This window comes from Lissotriton helveticus, chromosome 5_1 (assembly GCF_964261635.1).
Source record: "Lissotriton helveticus chromosome 5_1, aLisHel1.1, whole genome shotgun sequence".
NCBI lineage: Eukaryota > Metazoa > Chordata > Amphibia > Caudata > Salamandridae > Lissotriton > Lissotriton helveticus.
Genome location: NC_136065.1, coordinates 824,623,562 through 824,644,845, shown reverse-complemented (window position 1 = coordinate 824,644,845; position 21,284 = coordinate 824,623,562). Strand labels below are relative to the sequence as shown.

Here is a 21,284-nt window from a genome sequence, read left to right as displayed (position 1 = left end):
TTTTTCCCCTTTCGTGGCTACGAAAGGGGTACCCCACTACGTCCCGCCCAGAGCCACACGCTGCAGCAAGTTACCCAGCCTTCGCACGGCCGAGGACATGGGAACAACCGTCGTGGTTCTGGGGGTACACCAGTCTACCCCCCTTCTGCAGCAGCCACCAAACCTTCCTAGTCTGACATTTCAGGCCAATCTAACACCAGTGGGCGGCATGATTCACCATCACCTCCTCCACTGGCGGACCATCACTTTGGATGCTACTCCCTCCCCTTCGAGGCTACCCCATCCAGCCATGCCACCGTAATGCCACCGCATGTCGGAGGATCACCTGGCCCTTCTCGAGCAGTAAGTAACTGCTCTCTTGGCCAAGGGAGCTATTGAGCACGTTCCTGTCCCAGAAGGTGGTCATGGTTGTAATTCCCACTACTTTCTGGTCCCAAAGAAGGGCAAGGGCCTGCTTCTTATATTGGATCTCAGGAATGTCAAGCTCTTCCTCTGGAAGGAGAAGTTCAAGATGTTGACGTTTGCTCAGGTCTTGTCTGCCCTCGACCTGGAAGACTGGTTGGTAGTGTTGGACTTCTGGGACTCGTATTTTCACTTCCTGCTGGCCCACGCATTACCTGCAGTTCACGGTACGCTGTACGCCACAACCATTTTCAGTTCACCGTACTCCCCTTTGGCCTTACCAGCGCCCCTGAGGTGTTCACAAAAGTGATGGCGGTGGTAGTAGTTAATCTGCGCGGATCAGGGGTGTCGGTCTTCCCCTATCTCGACGACTATTTGTTGTTGAAGGCGGGCTCGCCCCGGGCAGTCGTCTCCCACCTCCAGACTACGGCTGACCTCCTGCATTCGTTGATGTTCTCAGTTAGTGTGCTGAAGTCACACCCGATTCCTTTTCAGAAGCTTCTCTTCATCGGAGCGGTTCTGGACATGACGCAGTTTCGGGTCTATCCTCCCAAACAGCGAGTCCGGGATATTCAGGCTATGATTCTGATCTTTCAGCCTCTCTCCCGGGTTTCAGTCAGAATGACCTTGAGGCTGCTGGGCCTAATGGCCTCCTGCATCCTGGTGGTCGATCATGCCAGGTGGCATATGCGGGCTCTGCAGTTGGACCTGAAGTTCCAGTGGGTATAGAATCAAGGAAATCTGTCCGATTGTGTCGAGATCTCGAAGGGCACTGCATAACAATTGCCGTGGTGGCTCACGAACCAAGATTGGGTCAACGGCAGATCCCTCTCCCTTCCACAATCGGAACACACAGTGGTGACAGATGCGTTTCTTCTAGGATGGGGCGGCCACATGGTAGAGGAGGAGATCAGAGGCATCTGGTATCTGACGGAGTCAGTACTCCACATCAACCTTCTGGAGCTTCGGGCGATTTGTCTAGCACTAAAAGCATTCCTTTCCTCTGTCCAGGGAAGAGTAGTAGTTAGACTTGGCATCATTGGCGTTAGTCTCCCTTCCATATTTACTGGTTGCCTCCTCTGTTTTTGATAGGTTTTGCTGGTTATATGCTTTGGGCACTGTGCCACTGCTATTCAGTGCCACAGTGCAAGTGCTCCCTATGTTAAATTGATTTACTGATTAGTGACTCCATGATTGGGTTATTTGATTCACTTGTCAGACCCTAGTATAGTGCACCATGTGTGCCCAGGGCTTGTAAATCAAATGCTGCTGGTGGGATTGAAGCGCTGGTTGTGCCACCCACAGAAGCAGCTTGTAAAGTGTGTCTCAGGCCTGCCATTGCTAGGTCTGTGTGCAGTCTGTGACTGCCATGTCGACTTGGCAAGTGCACCCACTTGCCAGTCCCTAAACCTTCCCTTTTCTTCATATCAGACACCCCTAAGGTAGGCCCAAGGGGAGGGTGCATTGTAAGTGTAAGGTAGGGCATGCCCTGGTGTGTGTAGCATGTCCTAATAGTGAATTACAGCCATTTTCGTTTTTCTCTATTGCAAGGCTACCTGTTCTCCATAGGCCAGAATGGGCAGTTAGATTATTACATTTTATAATCCTAACTGACTCAGGGAACATAGTGGAAATTCGAATTTAGAATGCCTGAACTCAGAATAATAAAATACACATTTTAGTAAAGTTGATTTTAATATTCTGTGTTTGAAAATACCACTTTTAGAAAGTAGGTATTTTCTTGTCTAACTATCCAAACCTGTCTCTTCTAGGTTGTGTATTCCTTGTCTGGAGTTTGAGTGACAGGGCTGGGGGATTCCTAGAGACAGGATGAGTCAGTCCAGTGGTGAATAAAGAGAAATCGGCATATAGATGGGAGGGAGGAGTTGCACCTGAGACCTAAATAGGGCTGGGCCTTCCCTCCACAATCCTGGCTCCACCCCCTTTGGTGTGTCTGATGTCTCTGCCCTGTGAAAGGAGAGACGGAATCATGTCACCAAAGTGCTCCAGGGCTGTGCCTTCCCTCCACAATGCTGGCTCCACCTCCTGTGGGGCATCTGATGTTTCTGCCCTGCACTGTGAAAGGAAGGAAGAAGTCATGTAAAGCGAGTGCTCCAGAACTGGTTTGGACTAGGTTCAGGCCTCTCTGCCTTCAGAGAACAAAGGATTTTGGGTTATAAATATTGGGACCCAGACCCAAGAACTTTAGATCACTTCTGGGAACAAGACAAACCTTTTGCCAAGGAGAAGAACCAAGGAAGCTGCAGGAGTTTGGACTGCCCCTCTTCCAGTGTGTTGTTTGCTGGGTTGGCCTGCAGTGGTTTCTTCATTGCCAAGGAAAAGAGAAGGAACTTTCATCATCTTGCAGGGCTTGAACTTGTGCTTGTCTCCTGCTGAAGTCTCAGGGACAAAAGACTTCACCTCCAACTCCCCTCAGAGGTTCCTTGCTGGGAATTCTGTCTGTAAAAGCCTGCGTGTCGCTGGGAGCTGGAAGCGCGACGCATCGAGAGAAACGTGTCGTAGTCGCAGCTGTTGCCATCGCATCGCCGGAGAAGCATGTCGCCACCGCCAAGGTTGCCACCGCATCGCCACAGAAACGTGACTTCATCTTAGCTGTTACCCGACGCATCACCAGAGAAGTGCGTCACCACCACAAGGTCGCCGTCGCATCGCCGGAGAAGCGTTTCGCAGGGCCTGTTGCGGCTCCAAAGCTACAGAGTTTGCCGCCGGGCGTGAACACATCATCTTCACATCGTCTTATCAAGGGCACCATGTTCTTGCATCGCACCCGGAGTGTCGCATCGAGGCGCCATTTTGCGCATCGCAACCAGGCTTCAGGACGAGAATCTACGCATCATCTCTGCTCCGGTAAGGATCAAGACGCATCCCCTACTCTGCGCAAGCATTGAGGCGCGACACATCATATCAACCGAAGCACGGAACCAACGCATCTCCCACTCTGCAAGCCTTTTGTTTGTTTTGCGTTACGCATCCAGGTACTTTTGTGAGAACTGTGTCGCATTTATCTTCAACTTGAACTAAGCAACTTTGACCATCTTTAAGTCCACTTTAAGTACAGTATTGTGGGTTTTTGTCATTTGTGGTCTTGTGTTAAGTCTATATAAAGAATACTTATTTTTATAAAACATGTGTGGTGTCCATGTGTAGTGGTTTCACTTTATTACTGTGTATATTCACAAGTGCTCAACACACTGCCTCTGAGATAAGTCTGTCAGCTCGTATCAAGCTACCAAGGGGGTGAGCAGAGGTTATTTAGGAGTGTAATCCCCTGGTCATGACTTAGAAGCAAGGGTCCCTATTTGGTCAAAGGTGTATACTATTGCCAACTAAAGACCCCGAGTTCTAACAGTAGTGCAGGTGCTCACGGACAACACCACTGCCATGTGGTACTGCAACAAACAGGGCGGGTGGGGTCGTGGACCCTATGTCAGGAAGCTGTCCGCCTCTGGACATGGCTGGAATATCAGGGCATTTGCCTGGTGGTTCAACATCTGGCAGGTTCCCTGAACGCCAGGGCAGACTAACTCAGCCGCAGGTGCATGATGGATCACGCATGGCGTCTTCACTAAGAGGTGGTGCGGGGTCTCATCAGTGAGGCGAGACTTGGTTAGATCTATTCGCCACCGAAGAGAATGTGCAATGTCAGCAATTCTGCGTTTTGGAATTTCCAAGGCGCCACTCGGCAGGCGACGATTTTTGTCTCGAGTGGAGTTGCAGTCTGTCGTACGCTTTCTGCCTATACCACTTGTGCCCAGAGTGCTGAAGAAGATCAGGCGCGACCGAGCCCAAGACATTTTTGTGGCTCTGGATTGGGCTCGAAGAGTCTGGTATCCCGAGCTGCTCAACATGGCCATTGATCCTCTGATCAGACTGCCTCTTCAGGAGTATCTTCGGTCGCAGCAGCCGGGGACGGTCCTCCACCTGAACCTGTCCAGTCTCCACCTCCTTGCGTGGAGATTGAGCGGCGGCAGTTGACGTCATTTGACCTGCCTCTCGAAGTCTGCGATGTCATCTTGGCAGCCAGGCGTCCCTCCACTAAGGCGGTATATGCCTGTCGTTGGAACAAATTTGTGGCATGGTGCACAGCAAAGACTGCGGATCCCCTCTCTGCCCCGCTTTCTGAGCTTCTCTTGTTCCTCCTTTCTATGGCCCAGCAGGGCTCTGCTCTGGTCACTATCAAGGGCTATCTTGTAGCCATCTCTGCCTTCCTTCGGTTTCCATATCAGCTTTCTCTTTTCAAGTCCCCGATTGTAAGTTCTGAAAAGCATAACTCACCTCTTTCCTCCTATTCCTTTCGTTATGCTTCAGTGGGACTTGAATCTAGTTTTAATTAATTTAATGTGTGCTCCCTTTGAGCTGCTTCACAACTGTCCTTTAAGGCTTCTCAGGCTTACGACTGCTTTCCTTGTTGGCATCACCTCTGCCAGGAGGGTGAGTGAGCTCCAGTCTCTTTCATCTAAGCCTCCTTTCTTGTCTGTCCATCCGGACAAAGTGGTCCTTGGGACTCGTCCATCCTTCTTGCCAAGGTTGTCACTGCTTTTCACATCGGGCAGACCTTCACTTTGCCCACCTTCTTTCCGCATCCTTCGAAAGAGGAGGAGAGGCTCCACCGTCTGGACCCAAAACGTGCGCTTTCCTTTTATCTGGATCGCACAAAACAGTTCTGGGTGGAAGACCAGCTCTTTGTTGGGTACATGGGTGCAAAGAAAGGTCGGGCCGTACACAAGCAAACTATCTCCTTATGGGTCGTTTTGTGTATCAAGGCCTTCTATTCTCTGGCGAAGGAGCCTCCAGTGGGGCTGCGCGTCAATTCTACCAGGGCGATGGCAGCGACTACTGCCATGGGACGTGGCATTCCTCTCAATGACATCTGTCAGGCAGCTTGACCGTCTGGTCCGGAGAGACTGCTTCTTTGGTTGTTCTGTTCTCCAGGACTTTCTGGTGTGAGATTGGTCCGCAGACCCACCACCTGGTTTGGTATCGCTGGAGTACCTATTCTAAGGTAAGGAATCTATAACTTACGTGTTTCTTTCAGTTGAACAAGTTACTTACCTTCGGTAACAATATATCTGGAAGAAACATTAGTTAGTGATATATTCCTTACCGCCCCACCCATCCTCCCCGTTCTGTGAACTGATGTACAACTGTGTACAACAGTGGACAGTGTCTTGCACGGCTCTGCGTTTCTGGCACAGAAAGTAATGTACAGAACTGACAGCCCACGAGGGCAGCGTCTAAGTAGCTGCCGCGACGTCATCCCAGCGACACATTGCCAACGCCGGACGCTGAGCCGACCGACGCCACTTTCCAACGCGCAGAGGTACTGCTGATGAAAAAACTTTCTGGATCCAGTCTGACGCCAGGGGTTATTTCTAAGGTGAGGAATCTATAACTAACTAATGTTTCTTACAGATATATTGTTACCGAAGGTCAGTAACTTGTTCGTCGAGCAGCAACATGGACTTCTTTACTTAAGTTCAAAAAGCCTGCTGAGGTAATTGGTAGCCCGAATCTAACCCCTGCTCCTCACTGCCAAGCAGCACCAGGGACTGGGATGAGACGCTCAAAGTTGCCCCTTAGTCTGCTGCACCCGGGAGAGGTGTTGGAGTGTAGCTTGTCCAAGGAATGGTTCCAAATGAACTCTGTATTGAGTGAATGGTAGCCAACTGGCGACTGGACTTCTGTCAGGACCAAGAGGACTTCTAGGTACGTCGACACCTTTGACCAGAATCACCTTACTAAGTCCGTGGACCAAGGGATAGCCACAGGAAAACCCGTCGACCACATCACATTCTTGAGCATCTTTAGCATCCTGTAACCCTTGCATCAGGACCACTTCCACAGGAGTCTGACAAAGAGATACAAGTCCCTGGAACTCATTGGAGGCTGCTTAGTTCCTTCCTTCCTCAGAAGTTAGCAGGGTGGCTATGCAGCCTGTAACTCTCCATTAGCCAATGGGGCTGGTAGCCTTTTCCAAAGTAAAAATGAAAATATTTTGGATTTTGCTGTTTGTTCCTGGTATGAAACTTGCATTTTCATTTGGCGGTGCTCTCCTTTGGTCTCACCAGTGCCCCTTGAGTGTTCACAAAAACTGTTGAATTTGTTCTCATCCCAGTCAATTGTCAACCACCAACGCCAGACTAAGGCAAACCTCTATTCATGTTTGGGGTTCACTTTCAACGTGCCAAAGTCATACCTTACTCTTTCCTTTCAGGAAAAGGGTCTAGGACATTCAGGTTAAGATCCCTATCTTTCAGCCTCAGTGCTCTATTTCATTGAGGGTGATTCTGAGTCTGCTGGGACTGATGGCCTCTGGCATCTTGCTGTTCAAGCATGCCAGGTGGTGGACATTGCAGTGGAATCTGACGTCCCAGTGGGCCCAGCATCAATGAGACCTCCCAGACCATGTCCAGATCTCGGAGGAGACTGGAGAAGATAAGCTGTGGTGGCTACTAGACCGCATTTGGATCTGCACCAGTCTTCTCTCTCTTCCCCACACACAATTGACAGTGTAGACTGATGGTTTGGAGCAGCGATCTGAGTGAGGTAAAGATCAATCTTCTCCATACATATCTAATGTCTACTCCATTCATGCTCCTCGATTGTCCCCTAATGGCTTATCAACACTGTTCTTTGTTGCCATCAATTAGACAGGGCATGTGAGTGAGTTTCAGGCCTTGAGTGTTCATCCTCATTACTCCATATTTTTCCCAGACAAGCACTTTCTGCATAGTAGGGTCTCCATTGTCCCAAAAGTTGTGATGCCGTTCCATGTTGGGCAGATCACTGTCCGCGTTCTGTGCTCCACCTAACCCCTCTGAGTAGGAGAGGATCAATTGCTTGGATCCTAAAATTGCTCAGCTTCTACATCGATTGCACCAAAGACCACATGTTTCGCTCTGAGGGATTCACTGGAGCGAAAAAAGGGTAATGCTGTGCAAAAGCATACTATGTGATGCTGGATTGTGCTCCTCATCAAGATCTGTTATTCACTGATGTAGAAACAGCCCCCGTAACAACAGCATTCCACCAGTACCAAAGCTCCTACCATTATGTTAGCACGCAGCATCACAGTCCTAGAAATCTGCCAGGAGGCTACATGAGCCTCCCTACATACGGTTACGAAGCAGTATTTTCTGGAGATAGCCAAGTCCGCCGAGAAGGGCACTTCGGCTTTCTGGTTTGTGTCCATCCACAGCCCTCCTTCCTTAGGTACTGCTTTGGTATCTTTTCAAAAGGTGAGAAATCTGCAGCTAGATTGTCTTTACCAGAAAGAGCCTTACCTTCGGTAAGTACCTTTTTTGTCTTTTTTATCTCTTGAAGGGAAATAATTGCCACTGTAAAATAGATTCTTTAGTTCTCTCAAATTCAGTATATTTTTAATACAGTCGTTTGCTAAAGTTGATTTTGAGTTTATGGTAAATTGATTTGTAGTGAATCATCTATTCATTTTGTAGGGTCTGGGTCTGCTGATAAATTTGGTGGAGTACAGTGCACGCAATCGCCACTGCCTTGTCAACATGGAAACAACATGTTCCTACGACTCTTTCTGCGGGGAGGAACGCGTAAGGACAGTTGGACAGCTTAATGCCGTTCATGCTTTGGTGCAGGCAAGTACCTTTTTGCTGGAATTTTTTTCTTGAGCATACAGTAAGAAGCACTCAGAAAATGTTTGTTATGTAGTGTTTGTTAATATGATCAATCTTAATTAAATATGCTCTATTTATTATCCCATAGCACCTCTTGTTATGGAGTCACGAAATGTAATGATGTGTTTTTTTTTATACATGGAGTGCTTTTGAATTCTAGAATTGTAAAAAAACGAGAAATTAAGTAACGTTTTGGTTTGGATGAAGTTTGTTTTATAGTTGTAACTATCAATAAAAGCAAAGTTATATAACATAGTATACTTAATGTTTGACAGATTTCTGTGAAATTGGCTTCTACAGTAATGATCTGGCAAACTATTTTCATATGAAAATTAAAAAAATGTATGATACATTTCAAGCCAACCCTTTTGAGGTTGCTGTTGGACCCCCTAAAAAAAGGTTGCCCTCAGTAAATGTAATCATCTGGGTGTTTTCCCTGCTATAACACTCTAAAGTCTCTCAGAGTGTTAGTACAATTAAATTGGACTCTTCTAAGTATATAACCTCACCTCACATCTTGACTAAAGCAGCTGAGGTAATTTTGCCAACCCTTCTCTAACTGGCCAATCTTTCACTATCCTCTGGCTCTGTTCCAACAGCATGGAAACACAACATGGTTAAAGCATTGCACAAAACGCCCAGTCCGGACCAACTGGAACTTGCAAACCTTTGCCCAGTTACTCTCCTGCCAGGAACTAACTAAATCTCGGAAAGAGACACCAACTGGTCTCTTAATTTCTAGATAAGTTTGACATCTTGCATCCATTACAGACTGGATTCCGTCCTTACCACGATACTGAGACGGCCTTGCTGGCAGTCGAAGACGCAAAAAGGCTACTTGATCGAGGAGGTTCAGCTTTTATCATCCTCCTAGATCTTGGTGTTTTCCATTCCTAAAATGTGCCATATTCTGTGCAACCAGTTAGTGTGTGTGGGTGTGTTCGCCATATCCCAGTTGGCAACGATGGCCTGGGCCGCCGCTCCTACCACCACCACCAATCCGTCGGCCCTGATGGACTTTAACCCCTTCTACGCTCATGACAAGGTCAGCTCGTCATGGGCGTAACCTGCGCTACGCGGATGACGAGCTCACCTTGTCACGTAACGCGGGATTTTTAAAATCGCAGTGCGCAGCGGGAAAACCGCTAGCGCGCATGCGGTTAAAGGATATGTTAATGGGTTTGGGAGACCTAGCAACACATAGGTCAAGAATCTTGGGAGCTGTGTTTCGAGGTGCTTGTCTTTCATCTAGGATCTGAGACCAGTAATGCTGAAGGTGTGTACTCTCCCACAAAATGTGTAACCGGGTCCCTTTGTCCCCACAACCCCTCCAGCACCTATCGCTATGTGATGGTTTAATTTTATTTATCCAGACCAGCGCATAAAAACAGTACGAGGTGATCTTATTTAGAGTCTCCGTGAGGGCCGTCCTGCTCGCTGTGTGGCATGCTCTGTAGGCTTTACTCTCCCACTCTTTCGTGCTCAGGGATTGCCCCTATTCTTCCTCGCAGCGTGCCCGCCCAGCGTGATATATATGGACTTTATTATGAAGTAGAATTGCATATAGCTCTCAGATCATGCCTTTGTCGGATGATTTAGCCAGGAGACACCTTTCATACTGGGTCAGGTGAAGTTGTGCATTGGTGCAATTAGAAGGATTTATAATCCAGTGCCTCAACTGTAGGTAATGGAATCACGTGGAAAAACACGGGGGAGAGCAAGGGATGGTGTTCACCCAAGGTGAACGGAGAGTACTCCTGTTCCACTGATCAAGGACTGAATTAAACAAAGAGAGGAGTACCACCAAAAGAAAAACAGAAGGTTTCCTAATGGGGTGTTTTGACTGACAAAAGGAAAGGATTCATCCTTTTGTAAAAAAAAACCCTCACTCACCAGCCTAGTGGTGACATGCTTCATCATCGGGGTCCACCCTGGTGGCCTAGCATCACCAGGGTGTGCTACAACACCTGAAGTACAGTGGAGCAGGTTGTGAATGTAAGTGCAAAAAAAGGGTGTTAAAAATTGTCCTGGTTTAACTTATAAAAATATGAATTTTATTTTAAAGCAACTGGACAATATTAAAAAAGTGGGGCGAGATACTGAGAGGGAAGTTACGACCAGAGTATCTCTATATGTGTATTGGTCACTAGACCAATGCACATATAGAGATCAGGGAAGTACTTTAAACTAAATATGGATCCATGCAGACAAACTCAATCTGAAACCCAATGTGCTACTACAATCTCACATTTGTACTTTATGGAGTGCTAATTGGTATTAGAAAGCAGACATGGTTTGTAGGGGATGGGGAGCTAGTGCATCAGCCCCACTAAACTGTCCGCATGTTTCTGCCTAGTGACTCAACAGTGTCCATGGCATTCTTCAGGACGTCATCAGATTCTCTGGTGGTTTATATACATTAAACTTGTTGATGGTCTGACCTTTGTCGCCACCCTACGTTCCTAGGTACCTGCAAAACATTAAGCACAAACTAGCATAAGAGAATAACAGGCTGATAATTCATGGACAAGCGAAGTACAACATTGTGCAGACATCAAATCCATGCAGTGTAGATGTGACACTGCACTTGTGTACTCATGTCGCATACCCTACAGATATGGAATATTTCCCCCGGGCACTGGGTTTTAGTCCTCGTGAAAGGTTTCAGCTGTTTAAATGGTTGAAATCCACTACATTAATCCTTTGGTTGAAGTAGTATTTTCTTGTTGTTTTCATCACAAGAACATTTTTTCGAACAAAATTTCAGTTCCCAGAATGCATCATATGTGATGCTAGGTTTAACATTCTATTATGGCTTTCACTCCCAATGCATTTTGGCCTGTGGCCTTCATCAAGGGGATTGTCTGTAAGCAAATAAATGACTGAGTATGAATCTGTTATACATTAGGAGACCACATGATCATTGGTCTTCATATGTGAATCGTGCTGTTATTAAAAATACTTGGTGAAACATTGTGACTCGTGATACTTTGTGAGGAATGCTTGAGCATCAGCCCGTACATCCGTGAAGGTTAAACAGTGCTCTTTGTGCTCCGTGATTACGTGCCTATCTATTTAGGCCGCATAAGCGATCTATTGTGAACCGCGTTAGCGCTTAACATTGTTAAATGCTCGCCTTTGCATATCTGATTTCTTGTGGGGTATGCGACATGAGTGATATTATTTACACCCTGTTCAGAGGGTGATACTCCGGAGCATGGAACAACTACACACCAATATTAAAATACAGCAGTGCACGAGCTGATCCAATATTAAGTTATATTTTTTTCCACTGAACGCAGCACGTAGCACGCCAGTCAATATGCAATACGAGGAAATATCGAATCTAACAGAATCTTGGGCAGAAACTTTTGCCTTTGTAAATGAGGAGGCGTCAAAAAACTATGCCCTCATACAGGATGAGACCAACGAATTCACAACCAACCGAACCAAAGAACAGAACGTCAGGCAGTTAATCTACTTATCTAAAAAAGAAATCAACCAACAGCTGCACGCCAGTACTATGGTCAGGTACCACAAAGTCCAAAGGATACCTCGTGGCCTCCGGATCCCCTTAAAACCATCCCTCTGCAAGAACGTACAAAAATTCAAAGATAGATGGTTCACGATACTAAATAAGTGTTCTTTAGATTTGATCTTGCTGATAATAGAAGAACTATCAAGTATTTTAGAAGAACTAGCAAGAGAAATCACAGGTGTCAAAACTGAATTGGAAAAAGCTGTGACCCCGGAAGAACTCACAAAGACACTGGCGGACATCAACACACAACTGGCGAAACATGCACAAGAGGTAAATGAGTGGAAAATCCGCAAGTTACGCAGAGACTATCGACTATAAATTGGGGAAAGTCTGCTCGTGGTCAGACATATATGCCAAACGTAGACAGAATAGACTGTACACCCAGAATACGGATACTTCCTCATCAGCCAGTGATAGTACAAACCTCCAGAAAACCATGGAGAGATCATCTACATCAACTACAGCAACAAAGACACCCTTAACCTCTACGGGCCTTTTTTGGAGTCAGGCCAAGGAGAACGGGAAGACCCAGGAGGGGCAAAAGAAAAAGACAAAGAACACCCACAGACTCGGACAGTAACGACAAAGAAGGACAAGGGCAAGAAGGGCCCTCAGACAACTTAGTAATTAACATATCAGATTACCAGTTAGTGGAATCGAACTAAAGACCACAAAGACAAACAGCTTGGAACTGAACATCAGCTTTTTTAAACTGATGAGGAAGTTAAGATTGCAACACTTCTTTTCGAATGTAGTCAACAACCCCATGGAACAATTAGAAGACCCACTTAAAGGACTAAAAGTGAGGAGCACTTACATGGCACCAGCGACCCATAAGAGCTTGGATATATTCGAAATGCTAGTCAAACAAGACATCTCTAAGATAAACTTCTGAAAACAACCTAAACACAGGAATCCGTCAGCTAAAGAAATGGGGATTTTGAAGTCCATAGCACAGAAAACCGAAATCACTTACCAAAAAGCAGACAAGGGGGAACCCTCGTTATTATGAACACAAGTTACTACAATGTACAGATGGACTTGCACCTACAAGATTCAGAAACCTACATGAGACTTGATGGGAACCCCACTGAACAATTCAAAGAAGTTATAGTGAATAAAGCTCACTAGGAAGGTACGATCAATTTTAAAACAAGAAGATACCTCTTGCAAACTAACCCAAGGAGCCCCACACTGTTTATGGTACCCAAAGTACATAAGGATCCAACAAAACCTCTGTGCAGACGATAGTGTCAACTCGTGGAAGTCTGCATGACGTTTCTTAGGAAAACTGCACCAAATTAGACATGCGGACCATGAAGATATACTCCTATGTACAGTAGATCTGAAATCGCTATGCACGTCTATCTCACATCATTTGGGGATAGAGGCAGTGGAACACGCCCTATTGAACACAGAATATGATGAAAACATAAAGGTTTTTCTTATGGAGCTTACATTATTCCACAGCTATTTTAAGTGGCAAGACGTGTGGTACCAAAAAAAAGACTGGCACATCCATGGGCAATTGTGCAGCGCCCTCGTACGCTAATATCTTTATGAACCGATTTGAAGAGGAAAACATCTTGGCCAATGAAACTTGGAAAACACATTTAGTATTATTCTTAAGGTTCATTGACATATTTATAGTATGGAGAGGTACCACTACAGCTTTACTGGAACTTCTAATTTCATTAAACCGCATTGATCAGCGCATACAATTCACATTTGAAATTCAGGATCAATCGATCACATTCTTGGATGTAAAAATCACAAACTAATCATGGATTTGACACTGACTTGTACAGATAAATAACCGATAGGAACCATATCCTTCTCTTCGATTAGTTTTCATCCTCAACCCTTAAAACAACACTTACCTTATTCTCAACTATTAAGGGTCAAAAGGATCGTCAATAACCCAGAGAGAATGGAGACACAAACCGCCAACATGATTAAAAGATTTAAGGCACGTGGATACCCAGACCATATACTGACCACGGCCAAAGCACGAAGTTCACTAAAAACGAGAGAAGAATTACTGACACCCAGTCAGAAACCAATCAAGGAATGCAAGACCGTAGTTTCAAAATATTCCACTAGGAGTACCACATACAAGAAAATCATACAAAAGCATTGGTCTATCCTGAGACTGGAAACCAATTTCAATCTGATCTTTGAAGAGGAACCGATCTTTGCATACGGCAGATATAAAAACGCTGGAGAAATAATAAAGAACACAGGCTACAGCCAGACACCCACTATATATAAAGGAAACACCCCATGCTGGAACTACAACTTGATGAGGGGAGAACACATCACTCACACAATGAAAGGACATAAGATTAAATTGAAAATAAATGCTACATGTGATACATCCAACGTGGTGTATATGTTAGTGCCGTGCGGAAAACCCTATATAGGACAGACTGAAAGAAAAATTAAAGTACGGATAAACAAGCACAAAAGCCACATACGAGAATTTGTTACGAGTGAAACAAATAAAGTCCACTGTAGCACAACACTTCATCGAAGCTTGCCATAATATGCCAGTCTGTTTCCTTCCCAGTGTAAGAATTGGCTTGGTAGTTTGGTTTGCCCTGTTCCCATCATGCACTGGGACAGGAACAGACTAATTTGCATATAGCCGGGTTCTGAACTGGGATGGTGCAGTGAGCTAAAAAACGGTGTTGGATCTAGCCCTGATCTCTTGACTGGGTGAGAGTATTCTGCTTAATTCAGAGACTCTGTCCATCACCACCCCTTGTTGTTAAATATTTTGTCCACCCTAAGCGTGGAAGGGTATACTCCGATGTGAGTCCCTTGCTCATTGCACCATCAGGATTCAAGCAAGCCGGGCCGACGACGGCTGATATGCCAGAAACCGGTCCCCGGAAGCTTGTTTCCTTCCCAGTGTAAGAATTGGCTTGGTAGTTTGGTTTGCCCTGTTCCCATCATGCACTGGGACAGGAACAGACTAATTTGCATATAGCCGGGTTCTGAACTGGGATGGTGCAGTGAGCTAAAAAACGGTGTTGGATCTAGCCCTGATCTCTTGACTGGGTGAGAGTATTCTGCTTAATTCAGAGACTCTGTCCATCACCACCCCTTGTTGTTAAATATTTTGCCATAATATTAGTCAGTTAAAATTTTGTGTACTAGAAGTTGTAAATAAGCAGGAAGGAAGAGATAATCACAACCATCTCCTACAATGCGAGAACTACTGGATAAACCACCTAAGTTCCTTGAAGCCCAATGGGATGAATGAACGCGTAGAATTTTTGTGTTATTTATAGAATAGATTAACTGTCGAGTTCTATTTATGTAAATATTGCACCGTCATTGTGAATGGACACCCACAACATTCACATACTGTATATATGTAATTATGATCACTGTTCACCGTATGAATTTCAATCATGAAATATTCACTCTCAATAGTGAGAGACACTCGTTAGGGATGTTTGTTCCATTCTATTTAAGTTCGGGCTTAAAATCGCCCTATTCATTCTTTTTCACTGGTTTCACTTGTTTCACATAACTTTATTGCACACATCAACTGCGGCAACGGAGCGTGCGCATAGTCTGTTTTCACTGATCACTAACACTAAACGGCAGAGATTTAAACCAAACATCCGGTTTTGAGACAGACCCATTGATTCCTGCCATGGAGTCACACGCGACACACACGCTAAAAGAAGCTTAGCGGTAAGCAAGAAATCTGATATCCGAAGCAGAGCATTTAACAATGTTAAGTGCTAACGCGGTTCACAATAGATCGTGGCACTTACGTGGCTTTCATAGGCAGGTAATCATGGAGCACAAAGAGCACTGTTTAACCTTCACGGATGTGATTAAGAGAAACCTCTGTGGTTTTTCTGTTTTGTTATCCAAGATGAACGCTACTTATAACGTACAGGCTGATGCTCGAGCATTCCTCACAAAATATCACGAGTCACAATGTTTCACCAATTATTTTCAATAACACAGCACGATTCACATATGACCACCAATGATCATGCGGTCTCCTAATGTTTAACATAGATTCATACTCAGTCATTTATTTGCTAACCGACAATACCCTTGATGAAGGCCATAGGCCGAAATGCATTGTGAGTGAAAGCCATAATGGAATGTTAAACCTAGCATCACATATGATGCATTCTGGGAATTGAAGTTTTGTTCAAAAAAAAATTCTTGTGTTGAAAATAAGATTAAATACTACTTGAACCAAAGGATTAATGTGATGGATTTCAATCATTTAAACAGCTGAAACCTTTCATGAGGACTAAAACCCAGTGCCGGGGGACATATCCCATATTTGTGTGGTATGCGACATGAGTGATATTATTTACACCCTGTTCAGAGGGTGATACTTCGGAACAACTACACACCAATATTAAAAAACAGCAGTGCACAAGCTGATCCTATATTAACTGCACTTGTGTACCACATCTCAAAGTTTAATGCTGCGACACAAGCTGACACGCTATTACCCTAATGCTGGGGCATTTAGACCCCATGGAGGAGGGCTTGATAACCACTATAGTCACACACTATGAAGGAGAGAAGGATTGTGAACCATGCATGAGCAAGGTAAAATGTAACTAATAGCAAATATTACTTCTCGCCACTTACTATATCAAGGTGTGTTCCTTGCTGGTCACCTAATGGTAATGGCTCCTTTCTCCTGGTGATCGTGTGAGTCAGTGGGAGGCCACTTTTTATGCACCCATCACCTAGCCTGAAATTGGTCGAATGAAACGTCCTGATTACTCAAATTACGTAATCCTGAGTTTTTCAAGTGATTGCAGCCTTGTAATTCAGCTTTAATGGAATGCTGCTAATTTGCATCAACTGGGAGCCCGAGCACGGGCTAGGAGTGTATCAGCTGGCTCCAATCAGAGGCTTGCATGGCATCAGCCTAATTGAAATGCTGCTAAATTGCATCACCTGGGAGCGCTAGCTAATTTTGTATCAGAGGATTCTAATTAGAGGTCCAAATTGGTAAATTTTGTTCCCCAAGAGTGATGAGCATCAGTGTGGTACGGTCTGCTTAGGGCCATGTGTGGAGCACTTGTCAGTGTGGGTCTATGTTCAGAGGGCGTGCCCACACTGGGCGTGACGCTTCCTCACCTTAGTGCGTCCCTGTTGTGCTAGAGGACTCTGGGAACTGTAGTCCCAGAGTCCAGGTGACCCAATAGATCTGTTAAATGCACCCCCCAATACATTACCATGGGCCATTTTGCATGTTAAACACACCAAGCCTTTAATGTAGAGCCCATTGTTTTGGCACTATATAAGAGGTGCACACAAGGTAGTTTGTCCACCCCAGCAGCATGTGCATTATATCCAAAGGCCAAAAATTAAGGGAATGTGTAGGAAGGTAGGATCCTCCTAGCATGGTTACCCCCACTTTTGCCTTCTGTTGGTGTGTTTTGGATTAGTCTTTCTGTATCCTGCTGATCAGGACCCCAGTCACTGTGCTTTCTACTTACATTTGACTACCATAAGTATTTTGGTATCTTCCAAATTGTTTACTGCTGTTCCCTTGTGAGTCCCTAGTATATGTGTGAGAAAGTGCCCTCTTTCTGCATGGTTGCACCATTTTTTTCTGAATCGCTGATGTACTTTGACTCAGTGTGCCCTGGGCTCCGGCTAATCAGGTACCCAGGGCCTATGTTCTTCCACTAAAACTGCTTTGAAACCTAAACCTAATTGGCATCTCGAGCCACAGGTCAGCCCCTGGTAGATGGTACCACAGGTACCCAGGGCACTCTGACCGGAGAAGGCCTCTAAGGGCGCAGCAGCACTTATTGTGCCACCCTTAGAGGTCCTGTACCCTGACACTTACACACTGCCTTTGCAGGCTGCTTGTCTTAGTGCAAAACAAAGTGAAGAGTCGTCTTGGCGTACATCCCTGTGTGCCTTGCCAACAACCACTGCCCTGGCATAGATCAGTCACCCCTCTAGCTGGGTGTACTATACCAGTGGTGAGGATACAGGTGTATGAGCCCTGTACACCTACAGTGTCCAAGTCCATTCCTAGACATAGTAAGTGCAGTGCTGCCATTAAGATTATATGGTGCTGGGAGTTTGTCATTACGAACCCCACAGCACCATAATGGCTGCACTGAAAACTGAGAAGTTTGGTATCAAACTTCTCAGCATATTAAACCCCCACTGATGCCAGTGTGGGATTTAATGGAAAATGCACCCAGAAGGCATCTTAGAGATGCCCCTTGACAACTAACCTACCACTAGTGTACAGGCTGAGTGGCTGCTTTCAGCTGCCACCACCAGACAAGTTTCTGGACCCCTGGGTCGAGAGCCTGCTGCTCTCTGGGGCCGCATACAATGCACATTCTGGGATGAGCTGCGAAGCGTCCTCCCCAGGATGGGCAGGGTACACGAAGGGGAAGCTTCAAAGGCTTGCCGCCTTTGTGAACTTGCCCAGGCCACATGCTGCCCTCAGTAAATGGTCCCCACTGGTTCAGACCCCCACTTTGGGTGGGAGAACCGGCGGGACAACTAAGTGAGGGAGAGGTGTGCCCATCTCTGCCAACTCCACCCCTCAGGTGGGGGAGGAGAGGTGAAGCACAACTCTCAGTCCACACCATCTTGAAGATGAGGGGACCTCCGCCAGCTAGGGACAGGCTCATGCCTCTCTACCACTGAAAGGTGGCATAATAGGGGGTGTACCCACCCCACGGAATGGGCCAATTGGTCCCTGCCTTTTACCTACCTGTAACTCCCCTAAATATAGTGTTATGGGGCACCTCTGACAAGAACCTGCAACAAGGAGGACCGAACAGCCGTGCAGCTTCTAACGAGGAAGACGTCCACCGACTTGACCCCAGCCCTACCGGCCTGTCTTCCCCCTCAAACCTGCTGCTGCAAAATCCCGGTGTGTCCTGCAGCCAGCAACCTCGAAAACCACAGAGGACCTGCCTGCCTTCAACTACAAAGACTGTCTCCCGTGAAAACCGGATTTATTCATCTGCTGGACACCTCATATCTGCCTCACTCTGCACCCGCCGTCCACGGCCCAAGTTTGAGTGGGCAAACACCACGAGGTGGTCACCCTGGCGATTCTGATCCGTGATCCGGCGACCCCTGACCTTCCTCAAGCCTCCAGCCGACGCCTGCAGCGTAAATCCAGAAAGCCCCCCCTAACTCGACCATTAGCTGGTAAGATCTGACCCCAAAAGGTTCCCCTGCACCAGACGCCCCACAGCCTTGTTTTCCCAAACTGACAGCGCCTAACCAGCCCCTAACTTACCAACTTACCTCTCAAAGTGGTGGTTGCACCCAGAAGACATTCGTCCTGAGCCTGCAGTGCCTTTGCAAACCGGAGGTTCCCCACTGAAACCAACAGGGCGCTCGACGTCAAAACAGCACCCTGCACCCAGATGCCCTAGTGCCGCTTAGGGTGCACCTTTGGTGCTACTTTGTTTCACCATTTGCTCTGAGGTAAAGTCCATGAGCTTTGCTTCCTCAAACCAGTGGCCTGCTTGCCTGCAGCCACCAACCGGAGGTCCCCTATCCCCCATTGGTTAACATTGGGCCTCCGCACCCTGTACCCGAGCCGCTCTAGTGTCATTGAGGGTGTAACAAGAGTGCATCCTTGACTCTGGGGGAACCCTTGTTCTAACCCCAGAAGCTCAACTCCAAAGACCGATTACTTACCTGGTAACCATCAACTTAATTTCTCTCCATAGGAACCTATTGACTGTTTTTCTCTGAAAAATGTTCCAAGTGTAGAGTTGATTTGTATAGAAACCTGAAAAATAACAATGGTGCAAAATTGATTTGACTTTCCTTTTCTCTAGGAAATGTCCCAGTGTGATATCTAGGCATATCACACTGAGGAAAAAGTAATCTCAAAATTAACGTAAAAGTAACATACCTGTAATTTTTATTACAAAGTGTATGTACAGCATTTCGCAGTTTTGCATTACCAGTAAATCAAACTGTAACCATTTCAAAGTACATTTACAGTTGCATTTCAAACTGTAAATTTTTGCTGCAAAGTTTTTTTCAACCTACCTTTGCCAGGCTTGCTTGGTTCTAGAAAATAAAATAACTAAAAGAATATATTCATACAAAAACAATTGGTCTGAAGTTCAGTCTTTGAGTGTGTGACTTCATTTGCTGAATGAGTGTGTACAACAAATGCTTAACACTGTCCTCTGATACTGCCTTGCTGCTCAACCACACTACCACAAATAGACAGTGAGCTGGTATCTAACTTTACCTCTGCCTACCTTTGGAGATCCACTGGACTCTGTGCACACTATACCTCACTTTGGTATAGTATACTGAGCCAGCTTCCTACAATATGGTACTAAGGTACCCAGGGCATAGGTACACCAAGGGTCTCCCATGGGCCTCCTATGGGTCGCACCATGTACTATGCCACCCATGAGGCTACTCAAACTGTGACCACAGGCCTGGCATTCCTGCCTGTGTGAGAAGGAGCTGGCACCACTCACTAAAGATTTATTTTTCCTTATATCTGAGGTCACTGCACTTAAAACCTATAAGTCACTTCTAAGGAATGCCTTTCAATCCTGAAGTCCGGGTGCAAAGTTATAAGTGCGAGGGTGGCCTGCACGAGCAAGACACCCCGTAGTCTATTCTCCAGGCTTTGAAAGTGCGGTCAGCCACTTAATACATATAGTGGACATCAAGTCAATAAAGAGAAACCGGTTATGTTTGATATCAAACATGTTGAAATCCTTCCTCAACACAGATTCCAGTGTTGGATGCAGGATCCCATGTACTTGGGAAGGGCGGGGGGTGCACCCTAGGGAGCCCTCCCTGTGTTCCCCGTACCAGCCTTCCAGGGTCTAACAGGAAGCTAGTGCTGCTGCCGACTACAGACACAATTCTGCGCTCCTGCTGCTGAGCAGGCCCCAAGCAGGGGAAGGTGGAAAAGGTTTCCTGTCATAGGGAGGTGTAACCACCTCCCAGACTAGGTTTAGTTTATTGGGGTGGGGCGCTTACCAGCGCCCCAGAAAGCTTTGAATGGCACATTTGGTGCCCTCGCTGCATACTCCAGTTGAAACCAATTTAGGGAGCCACTGGTTGGTACTCTGACACGAAACTGGACAAAGGACATGGGAGTATCCTCCCCTCTTTCCAGCCTCTCCAATGGGAGGGATCCCTGAATCACCCCAACTCTCTCCTTCGGGTAATTAAGGGCTTACTTGTGGGTGGCTCTTCAGATTCGTTGTGGGGCAAGATATCAGATCCGAAACCACTTCCATTACAACCATCTGGGCACCTTCGACTCCGTTGTACTACGTCTGGAACTGAGACTACATCAAGGAATTCTCCTGCTACTCCTGTTCTCGTCCTCCGTTCTCGTCCTCCTGTCAGTCTTCTAAGTTGTCTATGTATCATTCAGGAGGTTTTCCAGGCTTGTGGGCATCAAAGACACCTGAAGTAATCTCACTGGGAGTGAATGAGTCACTCCCCTGCATTTGCAGGCATCGCAACAAAGCCGACCGGTCTGCTATTTCTGAGGTCCTGTGGACTCCGAAAGGCTCAGCAACACAGGTGGTCGATCTGCAACTACCTCAAAGCCTGCACGGTCTTCTCAGCAAGTTTGAGGACAGTATCCCTCATCGGAACTGCTGGAGCAGCACCCCTGTACACTGCATTGT

General features: G+C 46.3%; 1 protein-coding gene across 2 annotated transcripts in view; it reads left to right on the top strand.

The window, feature by feature from the left end:
* WAPL (WAPL cohesin release factor) overlaps positions 1-21,284 on the top strand; it is a 1,132,828-nt gene that overhangs the window by 794,727 nt on the left and 316,817 nt on the right. For both annotated transcript variants that reach the window (XM_078643290.1, XM_078643291.1), the window contains exon 15: positions 7,881-8,033. In XM_078643290.1, coding sequence (XP_078499416.1) covers positions 7,881-8,033 — 153 coding nt within the window. The remainder of the gene's footprint in view (positions 1-7,880; positions 8,034-21,284) is intronic.